This window comes from Oncorhynchus keta, chromosome 9, assembly GCF_023373465.1.
Source record: "Oncorhynchus keta strain PuntledgeMale-10-30-2019 chromosome 9, Oket_V2, whole genome shotgun sequence".
NCBI lineage: Eukaryota > Metazoa > Chordata > Actinopteri > Salmoniformes > Salmonidae > Oncorhynchus > Oncorhynchus keta.
The window spans coordinates 19,029,980-19,043,932 of record NC_068429.1 but is presented as its reverse complement, the minus strand read 5'-3'; the positions used below and the strand labels follow the sequence as shown (position 1 = coordinate 19,043,932).

General features: G+C 46.4%; 1 protein-coding gene across 2 annotated transcripts; it reads left to right on the top strand.

Moving 5' to 3' along the window:
* The first annotated feature begins 212 nt into the window (after positions 1 to 212).
* Positions 213 to 2,394, top strand: haus1 (HAUS augmin-like complex, subunit 1). Of its 2 annotated transcripts, none has more exons than XM_035775668.2 (9): positions 213 to 377; positions 519 to 693; positions 938 to 1,043; positions 1,174 to 1,308; positions 1,399 to 1,522; positions 1,777 to 1,842; positions 1,928 to 1,999; positions 2,088 to 2,135; positions 2,231 to 2,394. In XM_035775668.2, the coding sequence occupies exons 1-9, from the start codon at positions 357 to 359 to the stop codon at positions 2,306 to 2,308; spliced, it is 825 nt and encodes a 274-aa protein (XP_035631561.1). In that variant the 5' UTR covers positions 213 to 356; the 3' UTR covers positions 2,309 to 2,394. The 2 variants fall into 2 exon arrangements, with proteins under 2 accessions (XP_035631561.1, XP_035631560.1); XM_035775667.2 differs by having other exon boundaries at positions 908 to 1,043.
* Positions 2,395 to 13,953: the final 11,559 nt, after the last annotated feature.

Sequence of the window (13,953 nt, the reverse complement as noted above, 5' to 3'; positions counted from 1 at the left end):
TGCAAAATCATATGAAATAATTGTTTAATTAATGCTATCAACTGCATTTATTATTATATTAGATTATTGGATATGAATATTGTCATTATAAACTCGGATACAATTTTGTTTATGTCAATATATTTGAACACTCATGGGCAGACCAAACACTACTTCCGTTTTAAATAAAGAGTTTTTTTTCTCATTGGCTGGTCTATTTCAAACATCCAATCAAATACATCTCAAACCGGAAGCTGTTGAATGAACGGTGCGCGGGAAACGTTTCGGTTCAGTAAGGATTCCCATTACTTTCAGAAAGCTACTCTCAGCCGAGAGTCAGTCTTTTACTGTATTGTTTGTCTGGGCTGCCCGTTGATATGTGTGAAAAGAACAAGAAGGTAGTGTTAATAGCAGAGATGTTGATTGTGCTCTTATTTTGATAAAAAAAATAATAATTTTAACCAGCTCTCAGGGCTGTAAATCTATGCTAACAAGCTAGTGAGTTAGCTGTAAACTTGGTGTTTGTTTACACTTTTCAGGTGAGCAAGTGGCTCAGCACAGTCTTTGGAGATCAAACTATTCCAGAATATGAAGTTAACACACGGACTGTCGATATACTGTACCAGCTTGCAGAAGCAAGTGAAGTTCGATGCAATGAGACTTCCCTGCTCATTGAGGATCAGAAACAGAAAACTTCTGAGTATCAGGCTGATGGTAAAGTGAACATTGCATGTACTGTTAAATGAATCTTATGTGGTAACCTGAATGATTGAGACACTTGGGGAATATTATGTGTCACTGTTTCAACTTCAAGCCCCACTCTGGCTGACATGTCAATACAGTAATGTTGTCTAGACACAACTGTGCACAGGGTCTTTCTTTTTTGCACTGTAATGTTGTTTCTTTGATTTAAAATCAATCTTTCTAGGTGTTCATCTCCAGAATGTTGTTTTACAAGGAGTGGGCTTATCCTCTGGAAGCTTGTCAAAACCTGCATCAGACTACCTGTCCGCATTGGTGGCAAACGCTAAGGTACTTGGTGTCCGAGACACCTCTCTGAGCAGGTAATGCACTAATGTACAATGCTGCCTATTGAAAGAAGTACACACACTTGCACTCACAGAAAGCCATACAAGATGGATTCTCATGATGAACTTGCAAGAATATAATCTTACATCCATGCTGTTTGTTTAGCTTTGTGCCAGCGGTGAATAACTTGACCAATGAGCTTCTGGAATCTGAAAAGACGGACAGGAGACTTGATAGGGAGCTTAATGCCCTCAGAAATAAACTTGGGTCCGTTCTTGTTCTACGGAAAACCTTCCAAGAGTAAGAGAAACCTGAAATGTTAAATTATTGTAAATGCTCATATCTGTAAAGCTCTAGAGTTCATTAATCTACGTAATCATCTGATTACAGGGACATCAAGAAAACAATGAAAGCTCAAGAGGTGGAGAGTGCCAAAGCAGAAGAAAGACTGCTGAATATGGACTTTGTCAAAGCAAAATCCAAAGATCTCTCATACCGAAACAAGAAGGCAGAGGTCAGTGCCTTTGACTTCTGTCATCTTATGCGCTGTTAATGTTTACTCCCTTTTTCTTCACAGGTCAAGATATCCTTTTTGGTTCGCTTCTGGTTTTGAGATGTTGGATTGGGGTAGCTTTTGATTTATTGAGCTGGGAAGTCAAAAGTCAACCTTGGAAACATTGTCAGGTGGTTAGGGCTTTTTGACTGGTAGAAATGCATTTATGTTAATCTTTTGTCATAAACAATGCATTTTCATTCTCTCACCCTCAGGACCAGCTAACATCCAGAAACATGGAGAATCGAATCTCCCACCAAGCTCTGATGGAGCTATTTGAGGTATCCTCATGTTATGATGGAAGTGTTGGCTGTTCTGCTTTGCTGTGAAATGTATTGCAATGAGTTTCTGTTCTTCCCTTTGCAGCAAGTCTACACGTTGAAACAAGAAATTCTACCTTTGTCAAAGAAACTCGAACCCTACAGAGATTTGAGCCCAGTTAAGAAATGTTTTATTTTTTAACTGACATTTAATTTTCCTTTTATTTTGGTGATATTCTCTGCTTAATGATATCGTTGTTTCCTAGAGTCCATCTCTTGCTCAAGTGAAAATTGAAGAGGCAAAGCGAGAATTGGTGAGTTTTGCCATTCTACAATACAACAGGAATATTGTGATGTTACTGTACATTGTCAATTATATTTGAATTGAACTGTTTTCTCCTTGTTTAAGGCTGCAGTTGATGCTGAACTGGAGATGAAGGTGGACTTCATGAATTCCTCCTTGCCTAAAGGGCGGCCTTTAAAATGACACATGAATTTGGGGGATTGTAATTGTAGAAATTATATGTAATGATAATAAATGTCAATGAAAATCGTAATCTGTTTTTCATCCAACTTGGCTGCTTGGGCTATATATTTTTTCAAAATCTGTTAACTAAACAGGGAACTTATTTGTCTTACGAGATCTAAAATGTGGTTGGAGGGTGTGATGCAATCACAGAGCTTCCGGAGGCATGCAGGGTCCAAATTGAGCTCCGTATCACTGCGCATCCCAAATGTTGTAACAATGCGGAGAGCTCCATATATCTCTGCATTTACATGATTGTTTGACAGTAGGTGGGGGCAGGAGGTCCTGTATAAATGCAAACTCAATTGTTTGTCAACAGCTCTACACCACTGCTCTGTGAAGTGCAAGTTGTGTGAATGCCATGACTTCTTCAAAGGCCATATCACCGTAAATGCAGGTGACGGATTGACCATACCGTGCCTTTTCCACTGTATAAAACATTACGTGCACAGTGCCTTTTACATTGAGTTTGCTAAACATTAGGAGCACCCATTTTGCCTTCAATTAGTCAGGGCATGGACTACAAAGTGTCAAAAGCGTTCCACAGGGATGCTGACCCATGTTGACTCCATTGCTTCCCACAGTTGTTTCAAGTTGGCTGGATGACCTTTGGGCGGTGGACCATTCCTGATACACACAGGAAACTAATAAGTGTGAAAAACTCAGCAGTGTTGCAGTTCTTGACACTCAAACAGGTGCACCTGGCACCTACTACCATACCCTGCTTTTTATTTAACCTTTAACTGCAAGTCATTTAGGAACACATTCATATTTACAATGCCCATTCACCGTCTGAATGGCATACACATTTCGCAAGGCTTCAAATGTTTTATTTAACCTTTCATCTACACCGAATTACGTGGATTTAACAGTTACCATCATAAGGGATCATAGCTTTCACCTGCATTTACCTGGAAATAGTGAATTGTTCCATTGTAGCCGTTATACCTTCAGTTGCAGCTTGTTCGCCAAAAAAAACAAAATATTCATAGTGAGAAATGCCATTGGATGTGTGTAATCTTTGTTTTGGTCGCACTGTGATGCGCTGACCTGGTAGCACAATCACACAGTCCGACCAAAACAAAGACCTGCCACAGGAGGTTGTTGGCACCTTAATTGGGGAGGATGGGGTTCGTCGTAATGGCTGGAGCAGAGTTGGTGGAATGGTATCAAATACACACACATGGTGTCCATGTGTTTAATGCAATGCCATTTGCTCACTTCTAGCCATTATGTGTTGTCCTCCCCTCAGCAGCTGTCTGAGATCGACACGCATGCAAAAGGCATATTCTCTGGTTTTTGGAGAACCATATGAAACAACACAGACATAAGATACTTTTTTGCCCCTCCATTCGGAAGAAAACGTGTATTTGCAAGAACGGCTTAGTTTAAAATGACTTTAGACCCTTTCTACTAGCCCAAGGTATAACGGCTACTATGGTAGAATTCACATATCGCCGTGTAAAGTCACGATTGTGTGCACCTACAACAAGTTGTACTGATAATGTTATGTTTCACTATATTGGATCACTCCAATATTTCCGATCACAACTTGCAGACGTGTTGCTGTGCGTTTTGTTGCCAACCTTACTTTGCTACCTGACAACTTTACGGTTTTTACTTTTTAATTACCGTTTATATTTGTAGTTTTTCCCTCACTCAACTTTTTTACTCCGGACGTGGTTCGTCAGGACCTCAAACAGCTAAGTAGTAACATTAACATGATGCCTTCTAATTGCAGTCGCTGTACTCATAATATACAGGAGAAAGATCGCCTTACGGCGAGGATAGCTGTTCTGCAAGCCCAGCTTCAGACGCAATCGTTAGGCAAGGGTAATTTCAGTGTAGGAAAGGATGAAACAGCGTCTGTGCCACCAGTAAGTACAGATGGTAACGTTAGTAGATATCCCCCGCAGCCGGACAACTTTCTCATGGTTTCTGGAGGGAAATGCTGTAGGAATGCTCATTCAGCCGACAGAAACTTTCAACCGGGTTTCCACATTAAGCAGCGAGTCGGAGACGCCAAAGCTTCCCACCATTAGCTCTGACAAATTGAAAACCCTAATCATTGGCAACTCCATCACCCGCAGTATTAGACTTAAAACTAATCATCCACTGTAATCATACACTGTTTACCAGGGGGCAGGGCTACCGACGTTAAGGCTAATCTGAAGATGGTGCTGGCTAAAGCTAAAACTGGCGAGTATAGAGATATTGTTATCCGCGTCGGCACCAACGATGTTAGGATGAAACAGTCAGAAGTCACCAAGAGCAACATAGCTTCAGCTTGTAAATCAGCTAGAAAGATGTCGGCATCGAGTAAATGTCTCTGGCCCCCTCCCGGTTAGGGGGAGTGATGAGCTCTACAACAGTCTCACAACTCAATCGCTGGTTAAACTGTTTTCTGCCCCTCCCAAAAGATAGAATTTGTCGATAATTGTCCCTCTTTCTGGGACTCACCCACAAACAGGACCAAGCCGCTCCATCCTAGCTGGAGGGGTGCTCTCAACTTATCTACCAACATAGACAGGGCTCTAGCTCCGCAATGAAATAAGGTGCAGGCCAGCCAGCAGGCTGTTAGCCAGCCTGCCAGCTTAGTGGAGTCTGCCATTAACACAGTCAGTGTAGTCAGTTTAGCTATCCCCATTGAGACCGTGTCTGTGCCTCGACCTAGGTTGGGCAAAACTAAACATGGTGGTGTTCGCTTTAGCAATCTCCCTAGGATAAAGACCTCATCCAATCCTGCCATTATTGAAAGAGATCGTGATACCTCACATCTCAAAATAGGGCTACGTAATGTTAGATCCCTTACTTCAAAGGCCGTTATAGTCATTTAACTAATCACTGATCATAATCTTGATGTGATTGGCCTGACTGAAACAAGACTTAAGCCTGATGAATTTACTGTGTTAAATGAGGCCTCACCTCCTGGTTACACTAGTGACCATATCCCCCGTGCATCCCGCAAAGGTGGAGGTTGTTGCTGACATTTACGACAGCAAATTTCAATTTACAAAAAAATAATAAGTTTTCGTCTTTTGAGCTTCTAGTCATGAAATCTATGCAGCTTACTCAATCACTTTTTATAGCTACTGTTTACAGGCCTCCTGGGCAATATACAGCGTTCCTCATTGAGTTCCCTGAATTCCTATCGGACCTTGTAGTCATAGCAGATAATATTCGAATTTTTGGTGACTTTAATATTCACATGGAAAATGTCCACAGACCCACTCCAAAAGGCTTTCGGAGCCATCATCGACTCAGTGCGTTTTGTTCAACTTGTCTCTGGACCTACTCACTGTCACAGTCATACTCTGGATCTAGTTTTGTCCCATGGAATAAATGTTGTGGATCTTAATGTTTTTCCTTATAATCCTTGCAATTGTAACAAATAATCTGCTCAGACCCCAACCAAGGAGCATCAAAAGCTGTGCTATAAATTCACAGACAACACAAAGATTCCTCGATGCCTTTCCAGACTCCCTCTGCCTACCCAAGGATGTCAGAGGACAAAAATCAGTTAACCACCTAACTGAGGAACTCACTTTAACCTTGTGCAATACCCTAGATGCAGTTGCACCCCTAAAATCTAAAAACATTTGTCATAAGAAACTATCTCCCTGGTATACAGAAAATACCCAAGCTCTGAAGCAAGCTTCCAGAAAATTGGAACGGAAATGGCGCCACACCAAACTGGAAGTCTTCCGACTAGCTTAGAAAGACAGTACCGTGCAGAATTGAAGAGCCCTCGCTGCTGCTCGATCATCCTATTTTTCCAACTTAATTGAGGAAAATAAGAACAATCCAAAATGTAATTTTGATACTGTCGCAAAGCTAACTAAAAAGCAGCATTCCGCAAGTGAGGAGGGCTTTCAGCTCAGCAGTAATAAATTCATGAACTTCTTTGAGGAAAAGATCATGATTATTAGAAAGCAAATTACGGACTCTTTAAATCTGCGTATTCCTTCAAAGCTCAGATGTCCTGAGTCTGCACAACTCTGCCAGGACCTAGGATCAAGAGAGACGCTCAAGTGTTTTAGTACTATATCTCTTGACATAATGATGAAAATAATCATGGCCTCTAAACCTTCAAGCTGCATACTGGACCCTATTCCAACTAAACTACTGAAAGAGCTGCTTCCTGTGCTTGGCCCTCCTATGTTGAACATAATAAAAGGCTCTCTATCCACCGGATGTGTACCAAATTCATCAGAAGTGGCAGTAATAAAGCCTCTCTTGAAAAAGCCAAACCTTGACCCAGACAATAAAATATAAAAAACTATCGGCCTATATCGAATCTCCCATTCCTCTCAAAAATGTTAGAAAAGGCTGTTGCGCAGCAACTCACTGCCTTCCTGAAGACAAACAATGTATACGAAATGCTTCAGTCTGGTTTTAGATCCCATCATAGCACTGAGACTGCACTTGTGAAGGTGGTAAGTGACCTTTTAATGGCATCAGACCGAGGCTCTGCATCTGTCCTCGTGCTCCTAGACCTTAGTGCTGCTTTTGATACCATCGATCACCACATTCTTTTGGAGAGATTGGAAACCCAAATTGGTCTACACAGACATGTTCTGGCCTGTTTTAGATCTTATCTGTCTGAAAGATATCAGTTTCACTGTGAATGGTTTGTTCTCTGACAAATCAACTGTAAATTTCGTTGTTCCTCAAGGTTCCGTTTTAGGACCACTATTGTTTTCACTATATATTTTACCTCTTGGGGATGTCATTCGAAAACATGTTAACTTTCACTGCTATGCGGATGACACACATCTGTACATTTCAATGAAACATGGTGAAGCCCCAAAATTGCCCTCGCTAGAAGTCTGTGTTCCAGACATAAGGAAGTGGATGGCTGCAAACGTTCTACCTTTAAACTCGGACAAAACAGAGATGCTTGTTCTTAGTCCCAAGAAACAAAGAGATCTTCTGTTAAATCTGACAATTAATCTTAATGGTTGCACAGTCATCTCAAATAAAACTGTGAAGGACCTCTGCGTTACTCCAGGCCCTGATCTCTCGTTTGACGAACATATCAAGACTGTTTCAAGGACAGCTTTTTTCCATCTACGTAACAGTGCAAAAATCAGAAACTTTCTGTCCAAAAATGATGCAGAAAAATGTATCCATGCTTTTGTTACTTCTAGGTTAGACTACTGCAATGCTCTACTTTCCGGCTACCCGGATAAAGCACTAAATAAACTTCAGTTAGTGCTAAATACAGCTGCTAGAATCCTGACGAGAACCAAAAAAATGGATCATATTACTCCAGTGCTAGCCTCCCTACACTGGCTTCCTGATAAGTCAAGGGCTGATTTCAAGGTTTTACTGCTAACCTACAAAGCATTACATGGGCTTGCTCCTACCTATCTCTCTGATTTGGTCCTGCCGTACATACCTACACATACGCTACGGACACAAGACGAAGGCCTCCTAATTGTCCCTAGAATTTCTAAGCAAACAGCTGGAGGCAAGGCTTTCTCCTATAGAGATCCATTTTTATGGAATGGTCTGCAAACCCATGTGAGAGACGCAGACTCGGTCTCAACCTTTAAGTCTTTACTGAAAACTCATCTCTTCAGTGGGTCATATGATTGAGTGTAGTCTGGCCCAGGAGTGTGAAGGTGAGCGGAAAGGCTCTGGAGCAACGAACCGCCCTTGCTATCTCCGCCTGGCCGTTTCCCCTCTTTCCACTGGGATTCTCTGCCTCTAACCCTATTACAGGGGTTGAGTCGCTGGCTTACTGGTGCTCTTTCATGCCGTCCCTAGGAGGGGTGCGTCATTTGAGTGGGTTGAGTCACTGATGTGATCTTCCTGTCTGGGTTGGTCGCCCCCCCCCCCCTTGGGTTGTGCCGTGGCGGAGATCTTTGTGGGCTATACTCGGCCTTGTCTCAGGATGGTAAGTTGGTGGTTGAAGATATCCCTCTAGTGGTGTGGGGGCTGTGCTTTGGCAAAGTGGGTGGGGTTATATCCTTCCTGTTTGGCCCTGTCCGGGGGTATCATCGGATGGGGCCACAGTGTTTCCTGACCCCTCCTGTCTCAGCCTCCAGTATTTATGCTGCAGTAGTTTGTGTCGGGGGCTAGGGTCAGTTTGTTATATCGGGAGTACTTCTCCTGTCTTATGCGGTGTCCTGTGTGAATTTAAGTATGCTCTTTCTAATTCTCTCTTTCTCTCTTTCTTTCTCTCTCTCGGAGGACCTGAGCCCTAGGACCATGCCTCAGGACTACCTGGCATGAGGACTCCTTGCTGTCCCCAGTCCACCTGGCCGTGCTGCTGCTCCAGTTTCAACTGTTCAGAACCTGAGGTGCTGACTTTCTGCACCCTCGACAACTACTGTGATTATTATTATTTGACCATGCTGGTCATTTATGAACATTTGAACATCTTGGCCATGTTCTGTTATAATCTCCACCCGGCACAGCCAGAAGAGGACTGGCCACCCCTCATAGCCTGGTTCCTCTCTAGGTTTCTTCCTAGATTTTTGCCTTTCTAGGGAGTTTTTCCTAACCACCGTGCTTCTAAACCTGCATTGCTTGCTGTTTAGGGTTTCTGCTGGGTTTCTGTACAGCACGTTGAGATATCAGCTGATGTACAAAGGGCTATATAAATACATTTGATTTGATTAGGTACAGACTTTCTGAAGTTCGCTTGGTAAGTCACCGGCTGTTTGCAGCCTGGAGCAGTTGGCCACATGGCCAGCCCCTCTTGAGTGCTCCACCTGCTGCGCGTGGTTGATCTGTATCTTCTGCCCGTGGTTTGTCATACTTGTGTTTCGTTAGCTTTACACTACAACTCCGTGTGCATCCATTACTATGGCTCTTGCTGCCACAAACTGTAATTTACCTTCCACAACTTGCCGACTGGCTTGTTCTATATGTGTGTTGTGAATTGCTTTAACATGCTGCCCTGTGGGTTTTTTTCTTGTTCTTTCCCCTGCAGAGTGTAAGAGTATTGTGGTGGGCTTTCCACTACGTTGAGACAATAACTTTGGAGTTCCTTAACGGAGGTGCTGTTTTTACTGCTTGGATATTAAACCGGTTATGTAATTTTGCAGTTGGTGTAAAACAAATAAATCCAATCCATTAGCTGGTTGCTGTTTTTTTTGTCTGCCTGCTTTTCCCACACGGGTCTTCCTAATTTTTTTGCAGAGGTACTGGGTAATTCTTCCCTGACCAGGTTCCTGTTCCTCCAATCGGGTCACAACATAAGCTCCCCCAGGGCTTCGGCACCTGCTCCGTGGCATTGTTGGCTTGGCTGAGCTTGTGACTTCCCTTTGTGAAAGGTGTGAGGGAGGCTTCCCCCCTGGGGGAAGCTGCTAGTCCCTCTACTGGGCCCAGTACCCCTCCCAGGAAGTGTTGCCGGAGCCAACGCAGGCAAAGCCCATCTGCTGCCAGTCCTGGACGGGGGCAGGAGTCGGCCGCTCAGACCACCTTGAGCAGAGGGCGCATTCCCTGCGTCAGGAGGTTGATCGCTTCGATGGCAACAACAGCTGTTCCTTGTTGGCCAGTGATAGGCTGTTCCTGGGGGATGAAACTGGCACTGTGCACCACAGTGAGCGGGGCTACCAGGCTGACATGCCATCAGAAGCCAGCAGCAGGGCTTCACCACTCCCCAGGAGCCTACTCACTCGGGTAGCCACTTCACTGGACATCAAAACTGGTGGACAATGATGATGATGTTTCTCCATCTGTCCCCATCTCTACTGAGTCTGCGAGGCCGTGCAGGAGAGCTGGGCCTCTGCCAGGGGGCACTTCCAACTCACAGCAGAGACTGGACCATGGAGTTATGTTGCAGGCGCAGAGTCAATTGTCTTCTGGGAGTACCCTACCATGGACACCATGATAGCTGCCATGGTCCTCCTGGACCGGGAGATTATAGGGCTGAACACGTGACTAATGCCAGGACTCCCCAGAGTCCTTGATGTGGACTTGAAAGCTACATATGGTTCCCTCTGCTCTCTTGGCCACCTTACCAACGCGACCATGCTGCTGCAGGCCTACCTGCAGACTCTGTTGCCCCGGCTGCAGAAGGGCACAGAGGAGCTCCTCCAGGAAGCAATGGAGGTGTCTCGCCTGCTTTCACTGCTCCAGAGGGATGTGGCCCGCGCCAACGGACGGGCCATGGCACAGGTGGTTACCTCCCAGCACCATCTCTGTCTGGCCCAATCCCGTCTGCCAGCTGCTGTCCAGAGCACATTTGCCACTCTCCCCATCACCCCAGGGCTGATGTTTGGCCCAGGGGTTGATGACTTTCTGGAGTAGACCGATAAGGTCCGTAGGGACAGTTAGACCCTGAGACAGTTCATGCCCCCTCCTCAGGCCCTGGGTCCTAGGCAGACGGACCGTTGCCACCCACCTGCACCCGAATAACAGTGGGGTCCCTCTCCTGCCCCATCGCCTTGTGCTGAGGGACAACAGCGGGGAGGTGCACAGCGTGTGCGGTGGAGCAACAACCTGTCAACCGTCACCACCTTAGGGACATGCCTGGGGGACCCAGGCGCTTCAGGCGCCAGATGAGAGGAGGGCCCCGGCAGGATCCCTGACACACACTTCACCGGCCTCAGCCGCTTCTCCTGGTCTCAAAGGGCAAAGTGGGAGGAGGGTGTGGAGTCCCCCTGGGTGTTGTCCACAATGCTCGAGGGGTACCGACTCCAATTCCGGTGCTGGCCCCCATCCTTCAGGGGTTTTCAGGTCACCACGGTGGCCTTCCCCCTGAAGAAAACCCTGCGGCTGGAGATCTCCTCACTCCTGGACAAGGGTGCCCTCTGCAGGATTGAGACATCAGAAAGGCTAGATGGGTTCTACTCTATTCTATTTTGTGGTCCCAAATAGAGACGGAGGGTTTTGACCAATTCTGGACCTCCGCAACCTCAATGGGTACTAGAAGGTACTGAGGTTCCACGTGCTGTCCCCAGCCCGCGTGTTGCAAGCCGTGTCCAGGAACCAGTGGTTTGTGATGCTGGACCTGAGGGATACGTACTTCCATGTTCCTGTTCACCCAGCTCATTGGTAGTACCTCCGATTCGCTTCCCTTTGGCCTCTCCTTGGCACCCCACACTTTCACAAAGTGAATGGACGCTGTCGTGGCACCTCTCACATGTTCCTGACCCACATTGGCGGACTGGGAATTACTGTATTGACAAGAAAGTAATCTGACGCCCACCCAGAGGGTGGCCTTTATTGGCATGGAACTGGACTTAGTCCTCGTGAGCTCACCAGAAGGGTTTAGGCGATCTTATCTTGCCCACTTTCGGCAGGGGTGGGTTGTATCTACCCTGACCTGCCAACGCCTGTTGGGTTTGCTGACGGCGGCCTCGTTGCTGATTCCCCTGTGCCTGCTCCATCTCCAGCCTCTTCAACGGTGGTTCAACTCCCTCCGGCTGCACCCAAAGCACCACCGTCATCCTGTCACATTCACATACCTGGCATCCAGAATGTGGCAGCGGATATGCTCTCGAGGGACGGCCCGCCACCTTGGAACTGGAGCTTACATCCCCAGGTGGTGCAGCACCTGTGGGACAAGTTCGGGAGGGCGCAGCTGGACCTGTTTGCTTGGACAATGCACACTGCCCCCTGTGGGACTCCATGTCGGAGCCACTAGGGCCTCTGGGCTTGGATGTTCTGGCTCATGATTGGCCAGGGATAGAGCTTTACACATTCCCCCTTTTCCCCTGATCCAGACTGTGCTGGACAGGACGAGGATGGCGGAACATCGTCTGCTGCTGGTGGCCCCATACTATCCCAGGCGACCCTGGTTCAGCTTTCTCTTGTCTCTGTTGTCTGGGACACCTTGGCAACTGCCCCTGAGAACTGACCTGCTGTCTCAGGCCGGGGAAACTCTGTGGCATCCGAGACTGCACCGCCTCAGTCTATGGGCTTGGCTGCTGAACTACACCAATGGTCCATGTTAGGACTACAGGAGGGCGCAATGTACACCATGCAGAGCGCAATGTCACAGCTACAACTGTGACATACCAGTTGCACTGGTGGTTGTTCTGCTCTTGTTGCACTGTTATTGAGGTTGTGCCCGAGTGATGCGAGGTCCAGTATGTCCTCCAATACCTGCAGTCTCGCTTGGATGAGGGCTTGGCAGCCACTACTCTGAGAGGGTTTTTGGCCACTATATCTGCCTGCCATGTGTGGTGGATGGACAGGCCAGTGGGGTAACATCCCTTGGTTTCCAGGTTTATGAAGGGGGTTTGTCCCCTGCGTCCACCTAGGACTCGCTCAATGGTGATCTGGATATGGTCTTGGCAGCTTTGGCAAAGCCGCTTTTCAAACCGTTGGAGTCTGCCTCCCTGAAACACCTCTCTATGAAGGTGGCTTTCTTGGTAGCAATTACTTCCATGAAGAGGATGGGTGAGCTCAATGCTCTTTCGGGTATGTTCTGAGTGCCACCCCAACTCTTCATTCCTCCCGAAGGTTCTGTCAGACAGGTATGTGAACATCCCTTTTATCCTGTCTGCTTACAACCCCCCCCAGCAGTGTTGGGGGGGTCTGGGCCTTCCTCTGGCATGCTGTGCGGGCACTGGCTGCCTATGTGGAGCGGACACGGTCAGTGAGAACAACAGACCAACTCTTTGTCTGCTATGGTGAGAGAGTCCTGGTGGCTTGGATATCAAAGCAGAGGCTCTCTCACTGGATCATGGACACAATTACGACAGCATACTGCCTGGCTGGCAAGTCACTGCTGGGATCTCTGGTGGCACATTCAACACGAGGTGTGGCTGCATCCCGGGCTCTACTGAGAGGAGTGCCCCTCGCTGATATCTGTACTGCGGCCAGCTGGGCTTCCTCTTGCTCCTTTGCTAGGTACTATCTGGTAAATGTGGCACCTCCGCTTCCGGGAATTGTGCCGGGACCCCCCTTTCCACATTGACGGCCCCTGCGTCTCTGTCCCGCACTGGGATTTTGCCGCTGGCTGGCCAGGTCCCTCTAGCACAAACTAAATCTGGTACGGGGATACCAATAGGTTACGTACTGTAACCACGGTTATGTGCGCTATGTGGATCACTCCAATCCTCTACGGTGCTAGAGGCGCCTCAAAAATGATGTAGAGAACATGTGTAGCGGCCATGGGGTCTATATATAGAGGCAGACCCCAGCCGTGACAAAGGTCTACACTGGAGTAAATCTGTAAATCCTCACCTCGGATGTATCCCTCCCTGCGGAGTGATACCAATATATTGGAGCGATCCATATAGCTCACATAACCATGGTTACATACGTAACCTTTGTTTATTTTTTTCACCTTTTTATTTGATCAGGTAGGCCAGTTGAGAACAAGTTCTCATTTACAACTGCGACCTGGCCAAGATAAAGCAAAGCAGTGTGACAAAAACAACAATACAGAGTTACACATAAACAAACGTACAGTCAATAACACAGTAGAAAAATCTATGTACAGTGTGTGAAAATGAGTAGGTCGGTAAAGGCAATAAATAGGCCATAGAGGCAAAATAATTACAATTTAGCATTAACACTGGAGTGATAGATGTGCAGATAATGATGTGCAAGTAGAGATACTGGGGTGCAAAAGAGCAAGAGGATAAATAACAATATGGGGATGAGGTAGTTGGTTGTGCTATTTACAGATTGGCTGT

Coding starts and splice junctions, on each gene's coding strand:
- haus1 (XM_035775667.2), top strand. CDS start 357: ATGTGTGAAAAGAACAAGAAG. Junction 1,309..1,398: donor CTACGGAAAACCTTCCAAGA/GTAAGAGAAACC, acceptor ATCTGATTACAG/GGACATCAAGAAAACAATGA. Junction 2,000..2,087: donor CCTACAGAGATTTGAGCCCA/GTTAAGAAATGT, acceptor GTTGTTTCCTAG/AGTCCATCTCTTGCTCAAGT.